Source organism: Lepisosteus oculatus, chromosome 1 (assembly GCF_040954835.1).
Source record: "Lepisosteus oculatus isolate fLepOcu1 chromosome 1, fLepOcu1.hap2, whole genome shotgun sequence".
Classification (NCBI taxonomy): domain Eukaryota; kingdom Metazoa; phylum Chordata; class Actinopteri; order Semionotiformes; family Lepisosteidae; genus Lepisosteus; species Lepisosteus oculatus.
In genome coordinates, this window is record NC_090696.1 from 24,858,177 (window position 1) to 24,884,661 (window position 26,485).

General features: G+C 37.2%; 1 protein-coding gene across 4 annotated transcripts in view; it reads right to left on the reverse strand.

Moving 5' to 3' along the window:
- tmem131l (transmembrane 131 like) overlaps nt 1-26,451 on the reverse strand; it is a 54,252-nt gene extending 27,801 nt beyond the window's left edge. For 3 of the 4 annotated variants that reach the window (XM_015344652.2, XM_015344653.2, XM_015344651.2), the window contains exons 1-3: nt 26,249-26,450; nt 25,500-25,567; nt 22,283-22,326 (exon numbers count right to left, since the gene is read on the reverse strand). In XM_015344652.2, coding sequence (XP_015200138.2) covers nt 22,283-22,326; nt 25,500-25,567; nt 26,249-26,372 — 236 coding nt within the window. In that variant the 5' untranslated portion in view covers nt 26,373-26,450. Of the gene's footprint in view, nt 1-22,282; nt 22,327-25,499; nt 25,568-26,248 lie in introns of all 4 variants that reach the window. The other variant, XM_015344654.2, reaches the window with a different exon arrangement.
- Nucleotides 26,452-26,485: the final 34 nt, after the last annotated feature.

Sequence of the window (26,485 nt, forward strand, 5' to 3'; positions counted from 1 at the left end):
TTCCTCTTGTCATGACTAAACAAGGCAAAGCGCATCGACGTGCTCTTTCTACCCCCCCCACACACACCCCACTTGCAGGCTTTTGACTGTGTCAAACAAACTAAAGATGCCACTAATTCACAATTAGAGGTGAAGCCCCACCTCCCAGACTGGAAAGTTTAATCAATTCCATTATACACACATATAAACAGGGATACACAAATGGCAAAACATAAACATAAAACAATTACTAAAGGCACTGAAAGCATCCTACACTTAACACCTATAACTAAGAAGTATTATTAGATTTTATCAAGGAGCAGTAACAAATGCTGCTGTAGACTTATGTCTAGATTCATGCTTACCAAGGCAAATCCAGGTCAGACTCCTTCTCCTCTTCCCCAAACACTCACACACTCAAACCCTGTGGTAAATGCGTGCTATGCTGTATTACTCTCAAACACTTTCAATGTCATGTTTTCCAAACATGGTAACACCTACAAAACTATTTTAGACATTTGCTGTTTACATGCAAAAAAAGTTGGCTTCCAACTGAAGATACAGATTGAGCAAAGGCAAAAACACAGTTTATCCACTGAACTTCCTGTTTATTAATGAAGCAGGAAGTCACAACACTATTATATACCATTGAATTAAATCCGAAAAACATTTTAATGGAAAATCTTACAAACCTAATTTTTCCTGCACAGAGCAGCAACAACAATTTGATATAACAGGAAATTGGGGTTTCTGTCAATGTTTTGAACTAGCTATTACATATCAAAGCTTCAGGCACTTATTTACAGGTCATGAGAAAGTGGTAATTCAGTTACACTGCTTAACACAAGCTACACACATCTCTGAAAAGAACAGCTGTGCAACTGGTTTCTACATCCCTGCGTGTCACATATTTCCCACTGCCATGCACATCCATGATTTCACCTGGGAATGTAAACTTCATGGTTACAGATGTGGCTGCAAGATATTATAATCAACCAGCTACAGTCTATATAAACATACAGTACACGGGAGATCCAATTGCGTAGATCTTTGAAGTACTAGCATGGAAAAATAATCATACAGTAAAATATAGGCCTAGAATAGAAATGGTGACAAATCCAGTGAATTGGTTTATGGTGAAATTAACGTGTAGTCTTTATATTCTTCACATGAGCTGATTTTTCCAGATTCAATCAGCTCCAGATTCAGTGCAACTCCTAAGCCTGACCTGATCATTCACTATGCATGTGAAAGTGATCTTGAAACATGGTATTCACAGTGACTCTACAGTAACTCTCAATGAAGGCCACAAGCACTTCAACAATGCACACAACACACCCAAAAAAAACCTATGGCGTAACAAACATTTTTCTAAGCAGTTCCTAGTAACTGAAAACAAGGCGAGGTAACAAAAGCATAGCTGAATCCACATAGCTGGTGGTGCAGTTTTAAGCAGTGAAATAAAGCCCTGCTAACTGCTAACTATATTTAAAGCACATTTTCTTGGTAAGCAAAGAATGCCCACTGATGCATATAACCCCACTTGAAGAAGTATGCAAGCACTGATATCAAAATGTTAATTGTACTCCTAACCCTAGATCCTCATGCTGATCTTCTACAATAGCCACATCTGAAGATACTCTTTACTGTCAGGACAAAACTGTATATTCAAAGCAAAATGACAGTCACAACACATCTTCTGGCACAATGGGAAGCAGCAGCAGCTGCGGATCTTTATTGGTGTGTGTGGCAGGAGGCAATGCCTACTGTAGTCTTGACAATTGCTGCCTGTAGCAATTTGGCTGCTCATTCACACTTGACTGTAAAAGTCAGACAAGGTGAGGGGAAAGACCCCTATATCAACAGCTGATTGTGTTGATGGTACAGTAAATACACTGGAAGAGAACCGCACCACAGACTAAATGTACAATGTATTAAAACTGCTTCCACCTTAAGTTCAATTTCATCTAGCTTTCATGAAAAAAAAAAACTACAATCAATGTGACTCAAATATTACTCTACATCAGTTTTCATTACAGAAAAAGAAAAACACTACATGTGGGTTAGAAGACCTGCTGTCTCAGAAAAATGAAAAGTGAAGCACTTCCATATCTGTTCACAGTTTCCTAAAGGTCACAACCTGCTCAACCTTTGTTTGCCTCCTACTGAAAACCTACACCCTATTGCTGTTTTGCTGGCAGTAGCCAAATTAACACTTTGTTAAAATATAATAACTTAAGAATGACAGCTTATTATAAAAAATGGTTTAAGTATCACATCAGAAATTGTATCTTTAATAATGTTACAAGTCTACAATATGAGCTTTTGCTGTGCGCACTCTCTTTTCCTGCACTTACATAATTAGTAACACACTAACAACATCAGTACCATCAGAGTTTAAATGCCTGATGTCTGGAAGCATAACAGTACGTGGAGCACATGGACAACAGGACATGGAGTCTCAAATATTTTATATTTTACACAGTAAAAAAAATAGCTAACAATAAATAATAATAATAATGGAGTGAATCATGTATACATTTTAAAGAGTTAATGTTAAAAGCTAAAACTTAAATTCAATTCATGATCCATTTTATTAAATAATGCCATCTTTCCAATACCATATATACTGAGCTTTAAAAATACTACTATTTTATAATACTGAGCTATTAAAAACCCAAGAAATTCTAGGGACTCCAATACTCATCTGATACATTTTAATGCCTCTCACTATATATAAACTTTGGTTTTATCTCGGCACGTTGCTGTTTATTTATTTTACTGAATACACTGCCGCGCTCTCCTTCTGATGTACATGTGTTCTCAATGCGTGTTAGGTATTAGAGGGTCGTTTTCTAGTCTATCAGAGAGACCACCTGCTAGATGCCATAAGAACCGGAGCACTTGAAAGTTCACCACAGCCACTGTCTGTCACTGCCGTGTCCAGGCTTTCAACAGCTGTGCCCTCCATCTCAGAGGGCCAGACAACTCACAGCACTCCGTTTCAAAGTTCAGGTCAACTGCAGCTGCATGGGAGTGCAACGTATCAAACTAAAGGCACTGTTTCAAATCACATTAGGCACTAGTGCTTGCTAGTCGACACTTAGCACATTTACAGATTACAGGTCCACATCTACAGATTATTACACAGTTATGTTTAGCCAGTTCCTCAAAACTTTTCCAAGACTTAAGTTACCTCCCCATCATTGGTAACTGAACACCACACTTGTTCGACACAAGTACATTACATTAATATTTAAGGAAGTATTTAGCAGCCACAACATACTACACTGGACAAACCAGGGAAGAAAAATCTTAAATCAAAAAAAGGATCACATCCATAAAACTATACACAATTTCTATTATGGGGAAAATTAGAATTGATCAGAACAACACTGAAACTGACAGTATTGACTGAAACGGTTTAAACCAATGATTCTCAATAATCCCTCTTATTCTCAGGACCTAGCCATAAAATTCCAGATTTAGAACTTTTTCAGGCATAATGTTCCCTGAAAGGGAACCAACTCAAAAATTCACCACAATCCTCCACTCTAGAAACCGTCTTCGTTTAGAAACAGACTGAGGATCAGCTCTACAGAAAACAGCTGAGCCGTTCCAGGAATGAATGGGACACTCGGTGTTATTAATAATATTAATATTAATGAATTTGGATAGCACATTTATCCAACACATCCACTGAGGACGTGAACCCATAAACTCTAAGGTATACAGTAAGTCCATGTCCACCTCAACTCCACACTGCTGCTCAGCAGGAACATCCTAGCCTGCCTTGAAAAACCAGGCCCTGTCAATGGCTGTGTGAGAGAGGATCTGGGCAGTGTCAGAGGGAGCAGTGCTGTTCCCCCAGATGACTGAGCTTCGAGGCTTCTGTTCCGGCCTCGGGAGTGTGAAGACAAGTGGGCGGTATGACAGCAATGTCTGTGTGAATCCAGCTTTGCAAGGTAAACGTGGGAGAGCAGTGGGAAGAGAGGTTGAAAGGTAATTGGGAATTCCAAACTGGGAAATTAGACTTAAGTGACTAGGTATATCCTAAAAAAATCACAAGCCGTCTGAACAACACTTGCGAGGTTCAGTGAAGAGTTAAAACTCCTTGAAAAAAGAAAATTCACCCCACCCCCAGTTTTCTCGAGTACTATTTTCAACAACAGATTTTGGCTTGTCACAACACAAGATCTAAAACTGATGAATAAGGAGTGAAATTTCTTCATACAATTTTATATGAAATCTTAAGACAAACATGCTATATGTATGAACCACATAAAAGAGAACAAAGTCCGAGAAGCATATTGCAATGTGCTGGCTGTGTGAAAGCTTTTTCTTGCCGTAACCTATGAAGGGAAACTGAGGGAGTGTTCTACTTTCCTTTGTTCAGACATGTTAAATGATGCAATGCTTTCGAACCTTAGGGATAACCCAAATAGCCAAGGATGATATATATACAGTAAAGGTACAAACACATAGAAGATATTCACCTGGTACAAACTACAGTGAGATCCTAGATTCACAACTGCACCACACTTATCACTCAAATAAAAACTGCTTACTAAACTGGTTAATCAGTTAGCACTGCAAGTCTGATAAGAGAGCATGAGATGCCTGAAGAAAATGTTAAAAGCTAACTTGTGCTTTTTACATTCCTTGTACTGTTGGAGTCTTAAATGACAAAATGGTGACAGTAAGTTTATGGTATGAAATGTGTGCTTCTGAGTTTGCACATACGGAAGGGAGGCGTGACTGAATAAAATCCATATTGATGGTCCAGTTATACCCACAATGCAAATGTAAGAGACAGAACTCAAAGCATTGCTGGCCTTTCCATTTAACACTGCCAAGGCATTTAGAGCGCATCCCCCTTGGTAGGGTTCTAAAGAATTTGTAACTGCTCTTTGAACGATTTTTTCTCATTGTTTTCAGTTCGCTTCATTAAGGTGAGATGTACTAACCACGCCTCTGTCAGCCACCACCCATTCAGCTGAAACTTAAAACTACAACCTGTCATGTTTTTGCTAAACATTAGCAGGTTTTGCCATTATGAATAGTGGCATTCACAAATTCATCAATTACCTGACTCCAGAAGCAACATCAACTGAAAGGGAGCACCTGTCTTTAACCAAAACCCAGTGAATAAGTTGAAACCACCAAAGGGAGCATATAGTTCAGAGGGGTAACCCCAGGAACCACTTCTGCAAAGCATCAACAATAACTGCTAAGGCACCAAGGAAGAACGTGAAATCTGATTACAGTTAACAGGTGTCCCCACCTACAGTACCATCATGACTCAATGCCACGAGACAGAACCACACTAGTTTATCAACAATGGTAACAAAGGCTCTGACTTTCAAACGCGAGAGTAGTTTTCAGATTAATTCAGGACCTCATAATTGTGGAAAAATGTACACAGGAGAAATGACAAAACTTTTGTCTAATTTTGTGCAAAGATATTGGTGATCGCGCAAGGATCCGCTTCATAGATCCACTCTGGTAAACAGTAACAAGCTTACTGCACAGTGCAACACTGAAGACACAAAGACTGTGCTACAAACCAACTTCCAGCACAATAATGCAGGATCTCATGAGTGAAGTGTCATTCTTTAACAGCCTTATGTGGGACAAGCTGAGCAGACATTCTATGTCAGTGTAAATCCTTAGCAAGTTAACACCGCCGATTTGATTTGGAAGAACCCTGCAGTCTGTATGCGAGACCCCCGTCAGTCAATGCCATACCTTTTGCATGCCTGGGTCAAGGCATAGACACTATTGTTTTCATAGGGGCACCTCAAGTGAAGGCACTATGTGATCTATACCGTACATTACTACCAGATGCAAAATTATGTTCTAGTCACTTTTGGTGACTTGCTTGCTTGTTTCACAGGAGAACGGCAACCTCCACCTTCATTTCAAATAACACAAGACGAAGGCAGCCCTTCAGTGTCACAGAAATAAGAATATCACTGCAGTTCACACTGTTGAGAGGTTATTTCCTGTATGAATAAGAAACAGGAAGCTGCAGGCAATTTGAATACTGCTTAAGATGGCCACTTCCGGAGTTGGGACCTGAGCTAGAATTTGCCTTCTTATCTTTTCCAATTGGGTTTGTAATACCATAGACCTTTATTAAAGGATACATGTTTAATTTAAGGAGGAAAGAATATTACCAGGCCAAAGCACTAGTAAGAAATTTACTAACTGCACAGCCTCTCTCACGGAGTCATGTGTTTGATAAGAAAATTTGCAGGGTGTTAAAACGTCTGTATATCTTATCTGCAGAGACCATGGTTAAGCTATGAGCATACACACCACTTCCTCATGGGCAGCAGGCATTGGCAGACAGAGCTGATACCAGCTCCTCAGTTTTGCATACGCCCACAGTACAGTCACACAAAAAATGACTGAAAACTATTTCAAATTCCTGAATACGTTTAGAAAACCAGACATAATACAATAGAATCCCCAATGGCATTTTCTTTGTTTCTTTCAAAGTAAGACTGTCACAACAATAAAAGAAGCTGTTCCAAGTGGGTGGCATCCCCATTAGCCTGTACTATAGAACAGTGTGTGTTTGTATATGTATGCATATACAAGCACTAAAATCTACACTGTAAGTCTGGGTATCTATACAATTAATCAGAGAATTTATAAATAATAAACATTAATTTTTCTACTTATTTTAGTGTACTCTTTCTAGTGTACAAATCGATTCACTTCAGCTGAATTTATTTTGAAAGGACTAGTATAAACATGCGTTCACACAAGTGGCACAAGTGGAGCCATGCATAACAGTTTCTGAACAGCTACCTGTCAATTGTTTTGAAGTTACCAAAGCATGATGAGTGTAGAAGATTTATGGAGGGCAGAAACCGAACACAGGGATGTGATATCATCAGAAGGCAGTACAACCCCCCTGGTTTTCACTGTGCTGCAAATTTCCAGGACTGCTGTTCCAAAGCTGTATGGCTTTTGATGTGATTCAGCTGTCGGCTACACTCTGAGAAAAGCATTCAAAATATTTTTTGCTATTCACTTGAGAATGTGTTAATAAAAAAATATGCAAGGCCTAAGATATAAAGCAATTTGTTTTATGCTTATGACCATTATGACAGTTTTCAGTTATGAAAACATTCAAATGGAAATAGTACAGAAATCCATTATTGAAAAAGACTGGACTGATCTCTGGCAAAAGCCTCTTCACAGCAGTCCTTTTTTCACTATGTCAGTGTACCCAACTACAGCATTATTCTGAAGTTTGATATGTATCCTGTTTCAGTCAAAACTAAATTAGGTCCAATTCAGAAACAAGACTATAAAACCAATTAAGTTCCAGTTAAAGAGGAACACATACCAAAAACATTTTAAATGATAGTTTTTAAGCTTGACTTGGGGTAATCACGCGAAAAGAACAAAATGTGTTTTAGTTTATTGCAGTCATTACAGTCAAACCAACATGGAATGCAATTTTGCATGTTTTAACCTGCTTCCAAGCTTGCCTGTATACTGACATCCTATTACACAGCTCAGCTCACTAAAAAGGGTGCTCATTCAACGAATCTTTAAAAGGGGCATTTACATTTTAAATTACAATTATATTTCTGTTTTATAAGATGGAACACGGTTTAAGTGCATGTGTAAACAACAAGACTCCATCAAAATAGCCGTTTTAATATGTCCTGTCCTACACATTTCAAAATAAATTTAATGTTTTTTTATATATAAAAGTAACATGGGTTTTACTGTTCAAAACTACACACCTTAATTCAAATAGTTGAGAAAGTATGTAAGCATTCAGGTTTTCAATAAAATATTATTCAATATTATTAACGTTATTAATGACAATATTGATAATTTAATATTATTTTGTTGAATAAACACTTAAAAAGCATAAGCATCATTTTGTAAATTCACTAACCTGAACATGATAATACATAATTTACTTTAAAAACATTTGCACTTCTGTATATCACCAGCAATTACTTCAAGCACCAAACACTCAAACATACAGTATGCTTAAAATGCAAACACAAACATTGTGCTAATGAAAATAAACTAAACTGGTACAATTTTCAAGAAAATACACTACATGGGACAAGAAATGTTTCATGAGAATTTGATCCTTCATCTTCTGAAGAACTGGTAAGATGGTTTTGACAATAAAAGTGGGGAAACCATTTCAGGAGGTCCTGAATTTTCCTTACAGTGTTTTTTAATGTAACCATTATATAACTTCGGTATACAGGTATATTCTTATGAACACTGTTATGCCACTATTGTGTTTAAAAGTTTTCATTTTTGAACAATGATCCTTTCACCAATTTTCACATTAATTTCTCTCTTTACTCCTTAGTCAAAGTGAAGAATATCGCTTGGTGCATTTTATCTTCTTTCTAAGCTGAAACTGTAGGAAAAATAAAAGATACTCAACCTTTCCCTTCAGGCAATTGCTAAATTGGAAAAAAAATATTAGCTCTCTCTCTTGCTACTGAAGTGCAAGCTATTTTAATTTCATATTAACCACAGGGCATGTCATTCATTTTAATGCAATTTGTGTTTCCCAATACTTTGTTTCCAACATGTTTTACTATCAACACCAAGTAAACTATTACAATTGTCTTTGGTCTTTGAATTTCTTCTAGATATAAAGTCTTATATCTCTAAGCTTATTCCATATTAACATTACTATTAGAAGAAATATGGTAATTATGCAAAAGTCATCTCTCAGGGTAAAAATGGTAATTAGGGTTTTGTTTTTTATAAACCTATAGCTCCACTTGCATGCAATCCGATCTAGGTCCTGCTGTGCAATCAATCATTAATGCAATTCACACTGAGTTGACGTATAAACTGTGACAGTGTAGGTTTTCTAGGTTTGGGTTGAAGTCGAGGTGTAGCAAAATGTATATTTTGTGTTCCATTTTATGTTTTTTCGTCAAACAACTTCTTAACCTTCTTTGTAACCTCCAAAAACTGTACTTTTATATTTGTTCCAGAAATATTTTGGGGTCTTTCCCTCCTTCTCTTCCCAAAACATTAATTTCAGACCATCACAAACAAATAAAAAAATGCTTGTTCGAAAGCAACTGGATCTGAAGTAATTGGTTGCCATAGTTGTTAAATAGGACTATAAAATGGAAGCAGAATGGCAAGCTGGTTACTGGACCATTCCTGTTGCTGCATTTATGCTGGGTGTTTTTATAATGGCTCTAGGCCAGTGTCAATGCTACCCGTCGACCCTGTGCCAGACTCTAAATTAGAGTATGTGTGCACACATATCAAGCCTGTACCAGTTCAGGGCCACCTCAGTGTAACTGTCACATGACAATCCTTGTTATCAGTATGCCTTAACCAGCTTAGGTCTCTGAGCTTCTGAGTCTCCAATTGTCCAGAATGAGCTACCTTTTCCATTCTCTGAGAGAGCACCTCTCCTTCCAACATTAATGCTTCAGAGAGCTTCCAATCGCATTTAGACAAGTTAGCTCAGTTAGCTTCCTAACACAAAATAAAGCACATAAAATGAACAAATGTATCTATACATGTGTGGATATATACAACATACAAACTTACTCTTTTAAAAACAATGATCCAGGATAACTATCGAGTTAATTTAAAACCTTCTTTACACAAAGGGTTGTGGGAGTATGGAACTAGCTACCAAAGAGTGCTATGGAAGATAGTACTCTGGTTTCTTTTCAAGAAATAGCTTTTTCTAGCTATTAATTAGCTAGAAATGGGGTAGATGGACCTAATGGCTTCCTCTCGTGTACTGTACAGTTATTTAAATACTTTAATGTGTTCTTTGTGCATATTATGGTTCACTGGTATACTCTAATATTTTAAAAATGGAAATGGAAAGTACTTACTAGCAAGTATCCAAGGATGATTGAGTTCTGATTTGTTACCATTGATTGGATATACTTCCTATTCAGTATAGCCAAATACACATCAGAGTATGCAGGACAGTGGGGTATAGTGTAGATAGTGATATAGAACCATACATCTTCTGCCTCAATAAATACATCACTAACACTGTGCAAGTCTGCAAGTTAGTAAGAGCAAGAGCTCTCGAGGCATTTAATGAAAGTTCCTTTGGATTTATTATACAATGTCACACGGCACTACACTATGAAACATGACACCAGGCGTAAATGTCCTTGGTATGGTATTTAATCTTTCGACAGTTAATTATTTTGGACATCTGAATAAAAATCAAGTACAGTCACACAGGACTGGAATGGTTTTGATTGGGAAACCATCGCTGTGCATGCAATGTGAAGCCCCCGCTCACGTACACCTCCCATATTAATGTTAGATGCATTACCTGGCAAACCAAAGAATATACAAATCTACAGTTGGCCTTGAGAAGCATGGCAGAAGGTACGCGTGGAAAAGGGGAATCCATAAAAAGCAACAAGTGGATTATAGGACAGTGTGTGATAAGACTAAAATCAGTCCCAAGAAAACCACATTGTTTAAAGGAAATACTTAACTGGATCCCAGGTAACACCAACAACAAAGACGATGACCTTATGCAAGTTAGCCAAATAAAATACAAGAATTTGTGAAACATCAAATAAGCACACATAAAGACAAGCTCTTAGCATAACTGTTGGGAGCTCTTTATCTAGCAGTTGATTGACAGGGTGAGAGAAATGCTGCACCAAAGGGCTACTTTTAGAAAAACTGACACTGAAAGAGCTTTTTTTCTATTCTGTTTTCTGCATCATATTTTCACTTTAGACAGCCAACAGCAGAAAAGACTTCTTGCTACACCTTAGCAATGAACACAGGGGCATTAACGTCAAACTGCTGTGCCTCTTTACCTACAGTAATGTAGCGGAATTACAGGGAAAAGGTTATGAGCATTTAATTTATTGCTTTCAAAACTTTTTGTGTTTCAATTTGTTTTTATTCAAAGAAAGTCATGCTTAAGAATATGTATAAATTCGCTGCCATACTGCCAAAAAAAACAGCATCTTTCTTTACATAGATGTACTGTAGCTATGTCCAGTAAATGCTAAAGGAAAGTAAGGAATATACAGGCTTAGAAATTTTAGCTTTATTAAGGATAATGTTGCAAATTGTATTATTGCACATAATTCTATTAAGAATAATTTAATACAATGTACAAATGTATAGAGTGCTTTTAGCACTGAAACCCAAGTAATAAATATCCCAAAAGAATGTTGTCTTTCAACAAACAAAAAAACTACCTTTTAAAACCAAGTTCCCTTACCTACACGACTCAGTGAAAATTCAGCTCATCTCTACTTTAGACTCGCATCGCACCACAGTTGGATCTTGTAAGGCAGAAATGCTCTCTATTGCCATGATGTCAGCAAAGTTCAAGTAAATGCATTATGTTTTATTCAGAAATTAAAGTTTAAAAAATTAAAAAGAAAAGCAATATTAGGGTATACAGTATATAAAATTTAGAAATTAAATAAAGGTGTTCTGGTCTAATCCTACTATCTTGCTCTGACAGAGTAAAAGCACCCAATCTGCAACTATGAGATTAGTATGAGAAGGCTTTAAATAAGTGATCAAAATGATCAGTAAAACCCAAAACCAAGGACACAACTGGAAACAGTTTTGAAACTGAGAACAGGAGGTGCCTGTTTACCTCTTCACACAAGGGGTTATGAGAGTGTCTTGTTCAATACTCGGCCAACACACTGGCTTCCTTCTACACAAGTCTGGATGGGATCCTTGGATAAAATAGGTACAGAAAAAGGATAGACGGGCTGAATGGCCTCCTCCCGTTTGTAACCATTCTTAAGTTTTTTAAAACAAGTTGTCGTTCAAAACACAAGTCAAAATTAATCTTAATCGCTTGTTGTGGTTTGGCCTTGCAATATTATCTGCACTTTAATCAGGGGAGACAAGGATGAAATAAACATCTAATTTTTAGGAGCCACTAAGCAACTCACTCTTTGGCTTCACCCCAAGAAGCATCATGAACAGTGCGGTGCACTGACTGCTAGACCATTGACTGCAATTACTACTACGTTGTCATTAGAATGTGCAGGAGTAGAAGCTGATTGATACAACGCACTGCAGGTGGCAAATTAATAACTGAGGAATGTTGTTAGATGAGTGGAATATTTAATCTGGGTGATTGGAAAACTTACTTAAAAGGTTTCCTTATTTGCTATTATTATTGAGCAAAAACAATTTGGGTTTCTGCACAACAAACCAAACTAAAAAGAGGCAGAAAGCATGGTGGGTCATGGGGCAAGAAAATGGTTAGAAAGCCAATAATAAGATACACATATTTGTTAACAAGGAATGTATTCCAAAACCACTAATAATTGCTTTAATTTCACCATAAAGTGCTTTAAACTTGCCATTTGGAACTCCAGCTTCAGTATCATAGTGTTATTCCAACTGTTTCAAGAATTAAAAGCAAAAGGATACATTTTTAATATATCCCTCATTCACCGAGGAAAATATGCAAAAGAAGAAAAGGAGGGTTTCGAATAGTTACAGTATGTCCCGACAGCAACAAAGCTCTCAAGTGCATTCAATGACAAACAACATACATTTGAAAGAACCTGAGGGATTAACCGGTATGTGTCATCTCCATGTACCTTATTTAGCAGTTTGCAAAGACAACGACAACAGCTAGAAAAGGTTACTACCTCTAAAACACAACTTCCTCATTTTGGCAATACTTCCCCATTGCACACACACAAAGCCAAATTTGGGATTCACTTTCTCAGAGGGGAACAAAGAGTGTTTAGGCATGAAGAAGGCAGTTAATGTTTAGGCTGTGGTATGCCTCAAGAGCCTGACTTGTACTGCAGCTATATTCAGACTTTAACAGAGATAAGGGAAATGTTCCCATATAAAAGCATCCAAGATAAACTATTCACGGAATATACAACGCTTAATGAATGGAGTTTTCATTTCAGCTCATTTTTTGGCCCCTTCCCCCAAACTAAATACCATCAAAGTGATGAGCTTTGTTTTTTCAAGAATAACTAAAAATTGAAACATTATTGCATACCTTGACTGTAGCAGTACAAACTGTTTATAGGCCAGACGGCAAATTAGATTGCTATTTCCAGAAGAGAACTTTTCCATTCACTGAACATTTCCAACAGAGGATGAGGATACGTCAATGGCAAGACTTAAGTTTACGTGCCGTTAAAAATATACAGTGGCAAAACTTTCTCCCACCCCCCCCCAGACAATTTGAAAGCTAAGAACTCAATAAAATGCAGCTTCCATGCATCAGCTCTGGCTAACATCTACAGCCAGTACTTTTCAATGGGATTAAAAATAAGAGTGCCGCACTTTCAATGTGCTTGCAATCCAGTCCAAAGAATTTTAGAAGCTTTTCCACAAATAATAATCACCCTGCCCATCACCGGTACCACAGGAGTACAGAAGAGGAAGGTGCCCACAAAAATGTTAATTGGTCAAACTGCAACTTAATGGAAAAGCCTAACAGACTTTCTGGCCTGGAGAGGATGATGTTGACTCTATTCAATGTTCACTGTTACATAACAGCTGCTCTATAGCCATCACCAGTTATAGCTGCCAGTTCATTCATTCACTGTCAGATGTCATTATCGTGATCTGCTCAGGGTGGCAGTAGAAAGTGGCACAGCAAGGACAAAGTTTAAAAGGTTACTTGTCAAAGGGAGAGGAACAGTAAACTTAATAACCTACGGTTTGCCACTTTAAGCTTAAGTTACAGTTTGTATACAACTAATTACAGTTTTCTAAGAAATCTCCACAAAAAAACAAGTCTGAAAAAAAGTCCTGTTTAATAGAGTTTCAGACCTTCTACAAAATTAATGCTAAGCCAACCCAATATTATCACATTGGCCACGCTCGAGGAAACCTGTTGCATTCGTCCAAAACACCTGTCCCTAGTATGTTTTAAAATCCTGCTAGAAAGGTGAAAACAAATTAGCAGACAAGTGGAGAGATCTTTAAATCTCAATCAGCCTCAGTGTCCAAACAGCATTCTTCTGTTGAAGGTGAAATGCAGATCAGAAAATCAGAAAAAATAAATGAAGCAAAAAAGACGTATAACATTTAACAACATTCTGTAAACAGTTTGCAACAATAAGCATTAAGCATTTCATTAAGCAAGAAATTTCGTAATGTCTACAGATACTTTCTGAAATGTTTTTACTGCAGTCATTTTATATTGTCTACCAGTTGTTTTTGTTCAAAGGCCCATCACCCTGCACACACACAAAGCCTATACATGTTGTAAGGAGCACCTACAGTATATTGGCTCCTTTTTCATATACATTTCTTTAAGACTGAAATCTATCTTGGATACCACCTTCAGGCACCTTCAAATATGAGTATTGCTGCAAAAATGAATTAAAAAAGGGCAAATAAAATTGAAGGAAATTTAGTAGATCAGAATCCACAGAATTGGTCATAATCCTAACGCCTTATTTGAAAGTGAATTTATGTTTACATGTGTAAAAAAAGATGGCTTTTCTCCTGATAATTCATTAGAGGATTTCATCTAGCATGTTCTTAAAATAAGGTATGGTATCAGCTTTGACAATAGAGCAGGGTAGTTTGTTCCAAACTCCTTTTAGTGTGAAGACGTTTTTCCTGTTCTCGGTTTTAAATGCACTTCCCCTTAGCTTCCATTTCTGTCCTCTGGCTCATATTTCATTGCTGACTTTAAAGAAGTCAACAGGGTTAACTGTGAGTACCTTTGAAGATTGTGAATACTTGAATCAGGTCCTGTCTGTCTTTTCTGTACAGGGCTTCAAGTGCTCCTTTATTCCATTCTGGTCAGTCTGAGACTGTACCTGCTTGCTCTTCTCTGGACTGACACCTTCCCAAAACTGAACGCAATATTCTGAATGAGGTCCTACTAGGGCATTGTAAACCTGTAAATATTGCAAATATTCTGTATGCCACTTTTTCTGCTCCCCTTCATTGTCTAAAAGATGGAAAAAAAGGTGCCAACATAAATACATGGGTAGCTTCTACAAGATCATCATTTCCCAATTTTTCATTTAAAGTATGGTTTTACTACCCACAAACACTTCTTTGTAGCACTCTGTACCTGTCTGCATTAAATAACATCTGTCAGACCTTGTGCCCAGCCTTCATTTCAAATTATTTTGCAGCCACTGCAGTATTTACTGATCCTCCTAGTTTGCGATCAGCTGCAAACATGCCCAGTTTATCAAGTATAGCAGTATCTATATAATTGATATAGATTAGGAAAGGGTGGAACAGTGGTGCAGTGTTTAGCATTACTGCCTCGCAGCACTGGGGCTCTGGGTTCGATTCCAGACCTGGAGTGCTATCTGTGTGGAGTTTGTATATTCTCCCCCTTGGGGAGCTCCAGTTTGCTCTCACAGTTCAAACACAAACTGGTAGGTTAAGTGGTTAGGATAAGTGTGTTTGAGTCCGTATGTCTGCCCTGCGATGGACTGGCGTTCCAACCAGGGTGTACTCTGCCTTCTGCCCATTACTTGCCGTAATTAATTCTTGAATGCCTGTGGGCATTCACAAAAACTTGATCAAAATCCTTCTGAAATTGGCTACTTTACACTCTTTTCTACTCCTTTTGTTTCTATTTCTGTTGTTGCTAACATGTTAAGCAAGACATACCTTTGCTAAATCCCTGCTATTTCCTAGAACCCTACTGGCATACAACTCATCTAGAGGATTATCTGTAATTATTGTTTCCTTAACACTACAGAGGCCTAATTTGGCTTTATCACCCTGTTTTTGGGTGGGTGCAATATAAGTAGCTTTCCAATCAATGGGTACTACCCAGCCTGAACAAGTGTTGAAAGTGTTTTGGTAACGGCCTATAAATACTCTCTTGAGTACACACAGCAAAATAGCATCAGACCCTGGTGATACATTTATCTTAAGTGCTTTTAGCACCTGTAACTCTTCTGGGCTACGATACTTTAATCTAGAGCTGTCTTTCCTCAGCCCAGAGGCACATTGCTGATATATTTCTTAATAATCGCCTGACGGAAATATTTAATGCACTAGACATTTCCCTTTTATCATCTAAAAGATTCCCATTTTTATCTTTGTGACTATTACTTTGTCCTTTACAGTTTATTGTCTTTTGTAATACTGACAACTTTATTTAGCCTCCACCACCATTCTTTCCGCTCGGTCTGGTATCCTTTGTACATGTGCTCACAGCTCATTACACTCTTCTGTTTCACTGTATACTTTTCTAAATCATATTTTGAATGATCTTCTTCCTTCATATATTTTACTTCAATTATTTAATTTATCCATCCATTTGGGCCAAAAACTTTCTAGCCTTCGATTTGCTTACTCTAGGGATGAATGCAAAAGAATACAGAACATCTTTAAAATGTCTCTATCAATTCTCTATTGATCCTATAACCATTTGATCCCACCTTCCTTCTCTTAAGACCCAGCCCATTCCACTTTCTTAGAATTGCATACTTTGTTTGTGAATTTAACTTTATAACTGTACAGTTATAAAATTATTTCAGAGCCACACTGTACAGTGACCAGTTCCATGTATTAAGAAAGCAAACAAGAAATACGATATATATTACTGCTGTTGCTTGTTTGAAGAATTCTAACAGGGTAATCATACCCCAGAATACTCCTGTCATACTACTTTAATTCCAATGATTTTCACTACCTTACATTCATATAATACAAATAAGATCAATAATTGCTCAGTTTAGTTTTGTTACCCATTTACGGCTATAGAATAATATCTCATTTCCTTAAGTATAATCAGTAGAATACCATCAGACACTGGAGATTTATCTTAAGTTCTTCAAATATCTGCAACACTTCCACCTCTTCAATGCATACATAATGTCACGTAGAACTTTTTTATCTTAACCTGATGCATGTTGTTAATTTCTTCATCGATAAAACTTCCTGGAGTGAAAATTTAATTTAATAATTCCGCTATTCCCATTTTTGTCACCCTAACTTTTACCTTTATGTCCAGACTGGACATACTGGAATTCCTGTTCTTTTTAATCACTTTTAAAATGCTTTCATTCTAATATTTTTCTAAATTAATTCAGCAAACCATTTTTGTAGGTGATTCCCAAACATTGATATACTTATTTGTGGTATTAATGTTTCTTAGCCTTAGCCTCAAAGAGGGGCATACTTCAAACTTTTGCTGTACATTCTGTACCAGATCCATCATGTCCCATCCTACTTTATTATACTACTATATTATACTGTATATATATATATGACAAGTTTTATCTCAAAGAATGCCAGAGTAGACATGGAGATTTGCATCATTCACCTGTGAACTACAGGCCCACTGTACAAGAGATCTGGCAAGGAAGAGAGAAGTTTTTACCCGTTGAATCAAGGGGGGTCTTTATGAAAACCAGTATATTGACACTTTGACTTTCCACTGTTTCCAACATCTAAGGTAAGTTTTATTCTTCATGGTTTGCTTTCCTGAAATCTTAAGTTAGTAACCTTTCGCAAGTTGCATGCTACTGGGTGCATTATCTTACTAACTTATTTCTATTGATGTTGAGAGTGTGCTTGAGTGTTATTGACTCAAAAGGAAAACATCGGTGCAAAATATCAGAAACCTAGACATCTGACAAAATTCTGTTGCCCGTTCTTGCATGCACAATGCAATCTCAATTGTTCATTAAGATGTTGGAAACAGTGGAAAGTCAAAGTGTCAATATACTGGTTTTCATAAAGAACCCCCTTGATTCAACGGGTGAAAACTTCTCTCTTCCTTGCCAGATCTCTTGTACAGTGGGCCTGTAGTTCAAGGTGAATGATGCAAATCTCCATATCTACTCTGGCATTCTTTGAGATAAAACTTGTCATATATATATATACAGTATAATATAGTAGTGGTAGTAAAAATAACCCATGCTTACCCCTTTTTTTAAGTTCTTGACAACCTGTATGTTTTTTTCCCAATCTATCCAAAGAAAATAAACTCCTATAACAACCTTTTCTCCCTTTACGCATACTGTGTATCTCTGATTTAATTATAAAAGTCTGCATTATAATTAACATCTGAATTTGGTGTTCAGTGACAGACCCCTAACAATGTATCCTTCTATCATATCTATCATATGAGACTTTTTTAGTCCAACCCATACAGATTCTCCATATACCAATCTCACTTAGTGGTAATCCATCAAGCTTGTACTGGCTAGCCTTTGCAACAAAAAGCTTTTCCAGTGACAGAGCATGCTGAATCCTGCTTCAGCACACCATGTCTGCACTCATGCAGTTTTCAGATGACCATTTCCAGCTGATCACAGTTGCAGAGTGTAGGCAGGACTCCTGAGAAAACCATGCATTTATTCCTTCTGTCAATTCTTTTCCACAAGGTCTTTAAATCCGTTACACAATAAGAGTGCGCTGTTTATGCCAATGACGAAATGTTTTATTTGCTGGGAGCCTATCTACTACTTGAATGTCAGCCATCTCGGCTGCAGGACGACAGCACAATGTCTGCTGCTCAAAACAAACCACGTCTTTCCTAAGCATTCCCGTTTACAGGTACTGAAGTGAAACAAATTGTCTGGCTTTATGTTTTGTCAATTTGTTAGGATTGGACAATATATTTTAGTTCCTTTATCCACCTGATACTAGCTTCTCTCCCCTTCTGTCTTATTATTCTTACGAAATGGGATGCATACCTCCACAAATGTGGAAATTGCTCATTCGCTGATTTCATGATACTCTTGAATTCCTGTAGCTCCATTTCAATCAGCAACTGGATTTTGTATCAATACTCACAGATATAAATCTTCCAGGATACTCCACTTGACAAGCGACAATGCACGTTTAAAGTGGGTTCTCGTTGGATGCTTTATGCATATAAATGTATGTTTTAGCCCACACTGATTCAGAGAAGTCAGCTTTTATTTTAGGAGATGAGAAGCACTGCAGCTCTCTCTCTCTCTACAGATGCTTACAGTCAGCCTATCTGCCTACCACTGACACCATATCAGCTCCACTCACACAGTACTTCAGTCTTTAAATTAGCCACTAATAGTTGTCAAACTGTCTCGCGTGTACACAAGACCCTACAGCACAGCTCTTTCTAATTTATATCAATCATTTAGATTCAGTTACAGCTAGTAAACTAGAAAGTTTTGCAGATTATACCAAACTGGTCAAAAAGAATTTCAGAAGGACAGATTAAATTCAGGACTGTGCAGATACTAAGGAGATATATGTTGTTAACAAACACAGGATGGTGCATGCTAGGAGTAAAAACAAACTACATAAACCGGAAAACAGATTGAAGAGATTAATACTGTACAATGTACAAGTAAAACCTCGATTAGAATATAATTTTGGTCATCAAATTACAAGAAAGATACTGCTGCGTTACAATTAGTACCAAGAAGAGCAACAACACACATTCCTGAGCTCAAAGCTGTTCTATATTGTCAGGATGTAAGTATTTAACCTTTTTAGGCTTCAACAGAGACTACAAGGTGTTTAAACCTCTAAGGTATCAAGGCAACAGACTCTTTCAGAATTTAAGAAGGAAACAAACAATATGGCACAACTGGAGATTAAGTAGAATTACATTCAAAACTGAAAACAGGAGGGACATCTCCATTTACATATTTTCACCAATTGCTGTGGGAATAAGGAACAAGCTGACCAGCTACATCAAAAACTATTTTCTTCAAGAAACTAGACAAGAACCTTGGATAAATTAACTACTGAAAAAAACATGGCAGACTGGGCTGAATGTTCCTCTCTCATTTGTAACAATTTGCAATTTGTACAGTTTTGCTGTAAAATACTACACTGCAGAAATGCTTTAAGGATACTTTTAACTAGAGTAAATTCACAAAATCCTGATGCACGTATCTAATTTGAACAATTACTAAATACATAGGCACACTTACAGAATAAATCCACCAAACATATGACGAGTATTATCACTGATGCCATAGATCTGTTATTGTGGTTTTGGCAGCTGGCTGAGGGAAGGTTCGTAGAGTCTTTTTCACAAGCGTGTATTTATTTTTTGATAATACCCAACCATAATATAGTCTTTAAGCTAGAGAACACATCATTACAAAAATACAAAATTAAAATCTAAAAATATCCTGATCACCCATGTTAACCTGTCTGCAATCATTACATTCTTGAAGATATGACACGTTCATTTTAACATGCTGCAAGCTGAACAAAACACACCTTTCCTGGAACCATATTTCAATCATTTAACTTTTAAAAAGGAGAAAGAGGAGTTGCTTTATAAAGCCATAACTTAAAAGCTCTTTGGTTTTATCCATTTCAAATACCTTAAGTGTAAAATTTTGTTTAAAATGTTGCATATTTTACATGGATCCACCTACACAGTTCTATACATTTTAGGACCACTCAAATGGAGATTTATTTGAGACCACTGCAAAATACTTTCCCATGTGCAAGAAAAGCAAGCAGCATTTCTAATGCTGAAGTTGATCCATTTTCCATTCTACTGCTTTGTTGATTGCTCTTCAGCTGAATTGTAACAGTAATATCGTAGATGCCTGCCACAGAAGAAACCAGGGGAATATGCAAAAGCAGCCAAATAAATTAAATCTGTAACCTGACTCCTATGTAAACCACCAAATGTGCTTTCAAAATCACATAATATAATAATTAGTTTGCATGTGAAAATTATCGATTACTTTATTCCCAGATGCTTCAGCTTTGTAGTACCTAAGCTACCTGAAAAATATTCTCTGCTTTAACTAGTTATGGCTTTAATCCCACGATGATAATTTAAAGTTTAAAGAATAAATAACTTGTTTACTCCACCATTTCAAACCACTAAACTATCATTTTTTTCACTTTTCCAAAAGAATTTTTGTTTTAGTTTTTTTTTAACTTTTCATAAAAGATTATTGAGGTGTATTCACCTGATCTAACATAACATTATGAGTCCTGCACTGTGCTGATAATATACCACACAAGACTGCGACTCTTTCAACTCTAGTGCAACCCATCTATTAGTTGAACAAATTGTGAAATGTAGTGAACACCAGGGTCCTGTATTGAGAAGATAGCAGGGTGGGAACCATGTCGTGTGACAAACTAATTCGCTCTTATCCAAACAGCATTGTTACCTCGAAACTAAGGCCTACTAAAGAATTTGAAATCATGTCAGTTACAGTAGAAGTCGCTACAGTAAACTTCAAAATTACCAACAGCTACTAATCTTGATTGGGTGAAACAAAACATCCTTTCTGCTTATTTGTTTCTCTTCATGTCAATTCACTAGAGCAACATGGATCTGTTGAAAATTGCTCAAATCTTAATATTTTGTTTTTAGACAGATGACTTTAATTACAGCATACTTAAAGTTTTACCCTAACTCTTGGAATATGAAAGAAAACAGCAGTAGTCGCAGAACCAATTTCATATGTCGAGCGGCAGCCACACATTCCTAAAAAGCTGGAGTCTCCAGCAGCTATGACCTCATACTGAGAGGGCAACAGCCTTAAACATAGAGACTGACAGCATCAAGTTAAGATGCTGATAACCTTAGCACCAGAAGGTAAGTGACAGTTTAATGGCAGCCTGCTTCATACCGAGTCATTTTACTACTATAGTATTATACTATACTATAGTACTAGAGTATACGTTTTTGTTCCTGTTTTGCCACTACAACTTGCAGTTATCCTTTCTCATGTTGATCAAGGACATCGTGGATCATGATCACCTTTTAATTACTGCTGCTGTTTCTCAAAAGTTCACTTGTATCCATTGCAAGCACCCTGGCAGAAAGCTATGTATGAACTGAGACTCTACATCTAAACCTATTTTAATTCAATGAAATGCTGGCTGCATGTATTGATTTATTTCCTGCTTTGCTTTTTGACAAACAGAATGTGCTCATTTCACCTTTTCCTTGCTAGAACTGACCAGAAACAAACAAAGAAAAACTATCAGCATATAAATTTGCCCTCAGCATGGCAAAACCTGCTTGTTTACAGAGCAACAGGTTGTTTTGAACAGAAATAAGTCTCACATATACATGCACAACTCCAAGAGGCACACGCTTGAGATAAAATAAGTTATGCTTAAATATTCCGTTTTCTGACTTGACTCGAAATGTTTGGCTCTTGAGTGTAAAGCACCACAAGCACGTCAGAGATCCCTGGTGACTATTCTCTTTCACGCAGTTCTAAACTTAGCAGTCAGGAATGCAGACCTGGGCTGTATAACCTTCCATGCCTCACTCCATCACAAAAAAAGTTACTGCTTTTTCTCTTTCCTGCTACTGCCACCAGCAGACAATGCAAAGACTTCTGAACAGCCTCACCTCTCTTGCTGTGGAAGTCCTTCCGGGCTGTGCTCTCCTTCAGGCTGAAAAAAACATGGATGCAGAATGAATTAAAAATTCAAGGGCACTGAAACGCAAAGAATTAAAAAACTCCAGTTATGTGTAGCAAACATTAAAATGTCACATTTAAGCTCATGATGCAGCATCCTATGAAAAACACAGCATATGCACATGCTGATATTTAATTAAATGTTACAACTGTTCAGAATATTTACCACAATCATTTACTAATATTTAGAAATTGAGGAGTAATGATTACCAGTGCAGTATACACTGTATATTAACAAAACATGTTACAGTACTTGTTTAACAATAAAATGGCTGATGTACAGTATGACGCTATATAGTAAAGGGTTTACAATGAAACATTGCTGTACCACACACATAAATTTACAGCTCCAGTACAGATGCAGACTTAACCATGAATTAAATCCACAATGAACTGCAACACAAGTCCAAATACAGACACACAAGCCTACAACTACTAGGCATGGAAAAATGACACTGCCAACATCAAAACATCTTTATTTACATAAGTCTGTGAGCAGACGGAGTGTGTACACAAAAGGTATTCCTAGATATTGTGCTTCTCATATCTTTTCATGAATTACCTGACTTACAAACTATCCAAATTACAAAAACAATGATGCAATGAAAAGTTATAAGGACACAATGTTTCTATCTTTCAAAATATATATATATATCTAACATCCAAGTGTTTCAAAGTGCCTATTCTGTGTGATATTGTAAGTGGTTTGAAGGGGGAAGGTATGTGCTCAAGAATAAAGCATCTTTTTCAGGAAACGTGCTTGACAAAGTCAGAAATGCTGTTGCCACTTTAGCTTAACATCCTTCTGTAAAACCAACTAATCTGACTCCCACTGCCCCTGTCAATATTATCAGACAATAACACTACTGAGATGTTTAATTGCCCAATACTAACAGCAGGTGAATTCCAACCACTCTGTGTCTCATTTTAAACAAATGTCCTTCAGCGTTCCAACATGTTTAATACCCTTTTTGGGCATAGGAATGAATCTTAGATGTGCTATATATATATATCTCTGATTACCACATAAAAATCACTTTTGATATTAAATGTGTTGCCCTTTAAAAAGACTTTAAAATCCACTGAAAATGTTAACTAAGTCAACTGGAATTAAATCAACACCTAGAGAGTAGATATCCGTTCAAGATGAAGTGACATCATAATTATAATGATCATTAAGACTGGACTGCTATTTCCATGTTTGCCTCTTTTAGTTTTTAAAACCATTTAATAATTAAATGGGGAGTAATCATTGCAAGTGAGCTTCTCATCATCTTGAAAATAGCTCCTACGAATTTAATGTTACAAGATGTAACAGCTACAGATTCTGTTAAGAGTTTAATACTTTTCCTTTCACTTATTGCATTATTCGATAATCTGTCATGACTACATACACAGCCTCACATTTTCATTAACTATCCTGCATGTGGCACACTTTGCAAGCTCCTTCAGGCAAACCACTGTCAATCTCTCTAAAAAGAAACACTAGAACACAAACTGTTGTGTTGTGTTCGGGTATGCAAATAATAAAAATTGACACAAATAAGGGGGCACTCAAAGATATTGTGGATTATAACTGCCTAACCCTGTTCAAGGTATGTCATGTTTAAAATAGCCAGTTGCACACATTAGGAACTTAGGAATTACGAACATTAGGAACTTTTCAGAGTCTTTTTAGCACAGAAATGTTTCAAGCATCAAGACACTATTGCATTACTACCACAATGACAGACATAGCATCTGTATTTTCAAGTAACTGGACATCCCCAGACAAGAAAATCCATGGTTTTCAGCTTTACTGGCTGTAACTATCAAAACATTCAGTTCACAGTTCCATGTTTCTCACACTGCCAACAATATACAGCCTTTTCCATTTCATTCCTTCATTTAATCCTGAGTTAAACATAACTTTAACAAAGATGTAGTGCTGCCTTCAAGACAAAACTTGTATTTCTTTTCAATACACATGATCTTGAAAACCCTGATTCAGGAGGCAAGGCATAAGATATTAATGCCAAGAACTATGTCAAAACTCCTTGTATAAAAGGTCCCACAAGCTTCATTTTTTATGCCATTTAAATATCTGGAAAGATTTTGCAGTACAAAACTCAGAACTACTGAGTGGTTTGGGATTACAAGGGTAAACAATTTTAAATCCCCAATCACAACCTGAGTTTATAAATCTTGAGGAATAACTGCTTCAAACTAAAAATTAAAAGCATCAAAACTTTAAAGATAGAAATGTGATATACATGTGATGCTCTGAGAAAAAAAAACACCTGAAACCTAATAAAGAATATAATGCATTAGCATGTCTTGCACTGAACATGTTCACACTTAATTCAACACAATTGTGTAATGTATTGTACCTCTGTCTTGGGTATTATTGGTTGTTTAATAAGATCCAGACACATTCAGGTGGTTTACATTTCTAACCACTTTTACACTCAAACAAACCTTTATGATAAAATTGTTACTGCCCAAAAACTAAAATTGCACAAGCTGCGTGTCGACTCAATCAAGTCAAATGTACTGGAAAATACTAGTCTACAAAACAGCTTCCCACGAGTGCTGTGCACTGTCATCCAAAAACTAACTTCAAAAACCCAACCCGTGTGACTGGTTATAATTTGCCTATAGACCCCGGTCTGGACAATATATGGCCTGCAACTACTGCGTATCTGATAACATACGCTCCAAGACAGCCCAACATTAACCTTGCACAGTCCATCGTATTTTAATGCCAACTAACAGAAACTTGGTAGACCAGGCCACATGGCCAATATTTAAGGTGCACGGTGACTGAGCCCCGGTGAACTCTTCCCGCCGGTTCTTCTTCTAATCATCAAAGCCCCACGTGTAGTACAGTGATCACAGACCAAAAAACAGTATTACGGTTACTTAGAGCCACTGTATACTAGGTACCTACTAGCAACGACTCAAACCTGACGACAATTAAATGCACGATGCTAGAAGGTCAAGGATTTAGAGCACCATCTGAATTCACATGCTACCACAGATTTCGAGAGTGAACCACGCAACCGTGGGTTTTGCGTGGGGCTTTCCTTGCAAACAATTCGGCACTCAAGTAATTACAGGTAACAGCAAGAAAGCAAAGTTGAAAAAGTTGTAGTTAGGTTCTCTCACCTGTGTGGAGACTAAGAGCTCTTCATCTGCCTGCCAGACCTCCACCACGCTGGACATCTGAGCAAGAGCTTGGTTGAGAAAAAAAGAATTCGCAGCGTAAAAACATGAAACCCAGCAAAGGGGAAAATTAAGAATCAGGAAGTAAGCCCTGTAAAAGAGAAACCTTTTGGTTATGTCTCTTACAGACGGCTGGGCAAGCGTGTGTGTGTTCTTATATGGTAATATAGTTAATATTCAACCTTAGTTTTGCTTTTCAGGATAAAAAAGAGAACCTTTACATACGGAAAAAATGGTTCTCTTCATCAATACATTTTAAAACGCTTCACTAAAAGAATGCCTTCAAAATAGCACTCCACTTTTTTGGACCTTTTAAATATTCGTATGCATTTGCCTTAAAACCTAATATTAATGGTCTGTTGCACAGAAAAAAACGTTTCTACAGATGGTTTATCAACACAGGAAACTACGCTGCGAACAATACCAATTTGTTCAAAAGGAAGACGGTAAAATGCCTGGTAACTTCGAAATCAAAACAGGATCAACTGGAAAACAATGAACGGTATTAAATATTTAATATTTATACAAAACAACATCCCAAGAAGAGGTAACTGAAACATTCTCCTCTTCGCAAAACGACTTCTGTCTTCAGATACACTGGTTTGTCAAAACGACTGGGTTGGCAATCCGCTCTTTTCTCGTTAGCGTTAACCGTGGACGAGCTTTTTTAAAACGAAGCTGATCTCCCCAACCTTGTAGCTGAGCCCCTCCTTGGCGAACGCAGGGCGAAAGCAGCTGTAGCACTCCAAATACGAGATTTATCCATGTTTTCCTGTGGCAGTGGCTGCCTTGATAGAAGTCCCTCAGCCCCGCCATGCTGCTCTGTCTGCAGCCAGCCTCGCTGTGTTCTGCTTTCTCGGCCCCCTCCCTCCTCGTCTCTCACACACCCTCCCTCTCTTTCCTCGCCCTCTCTCGCACTGTGCGGACTC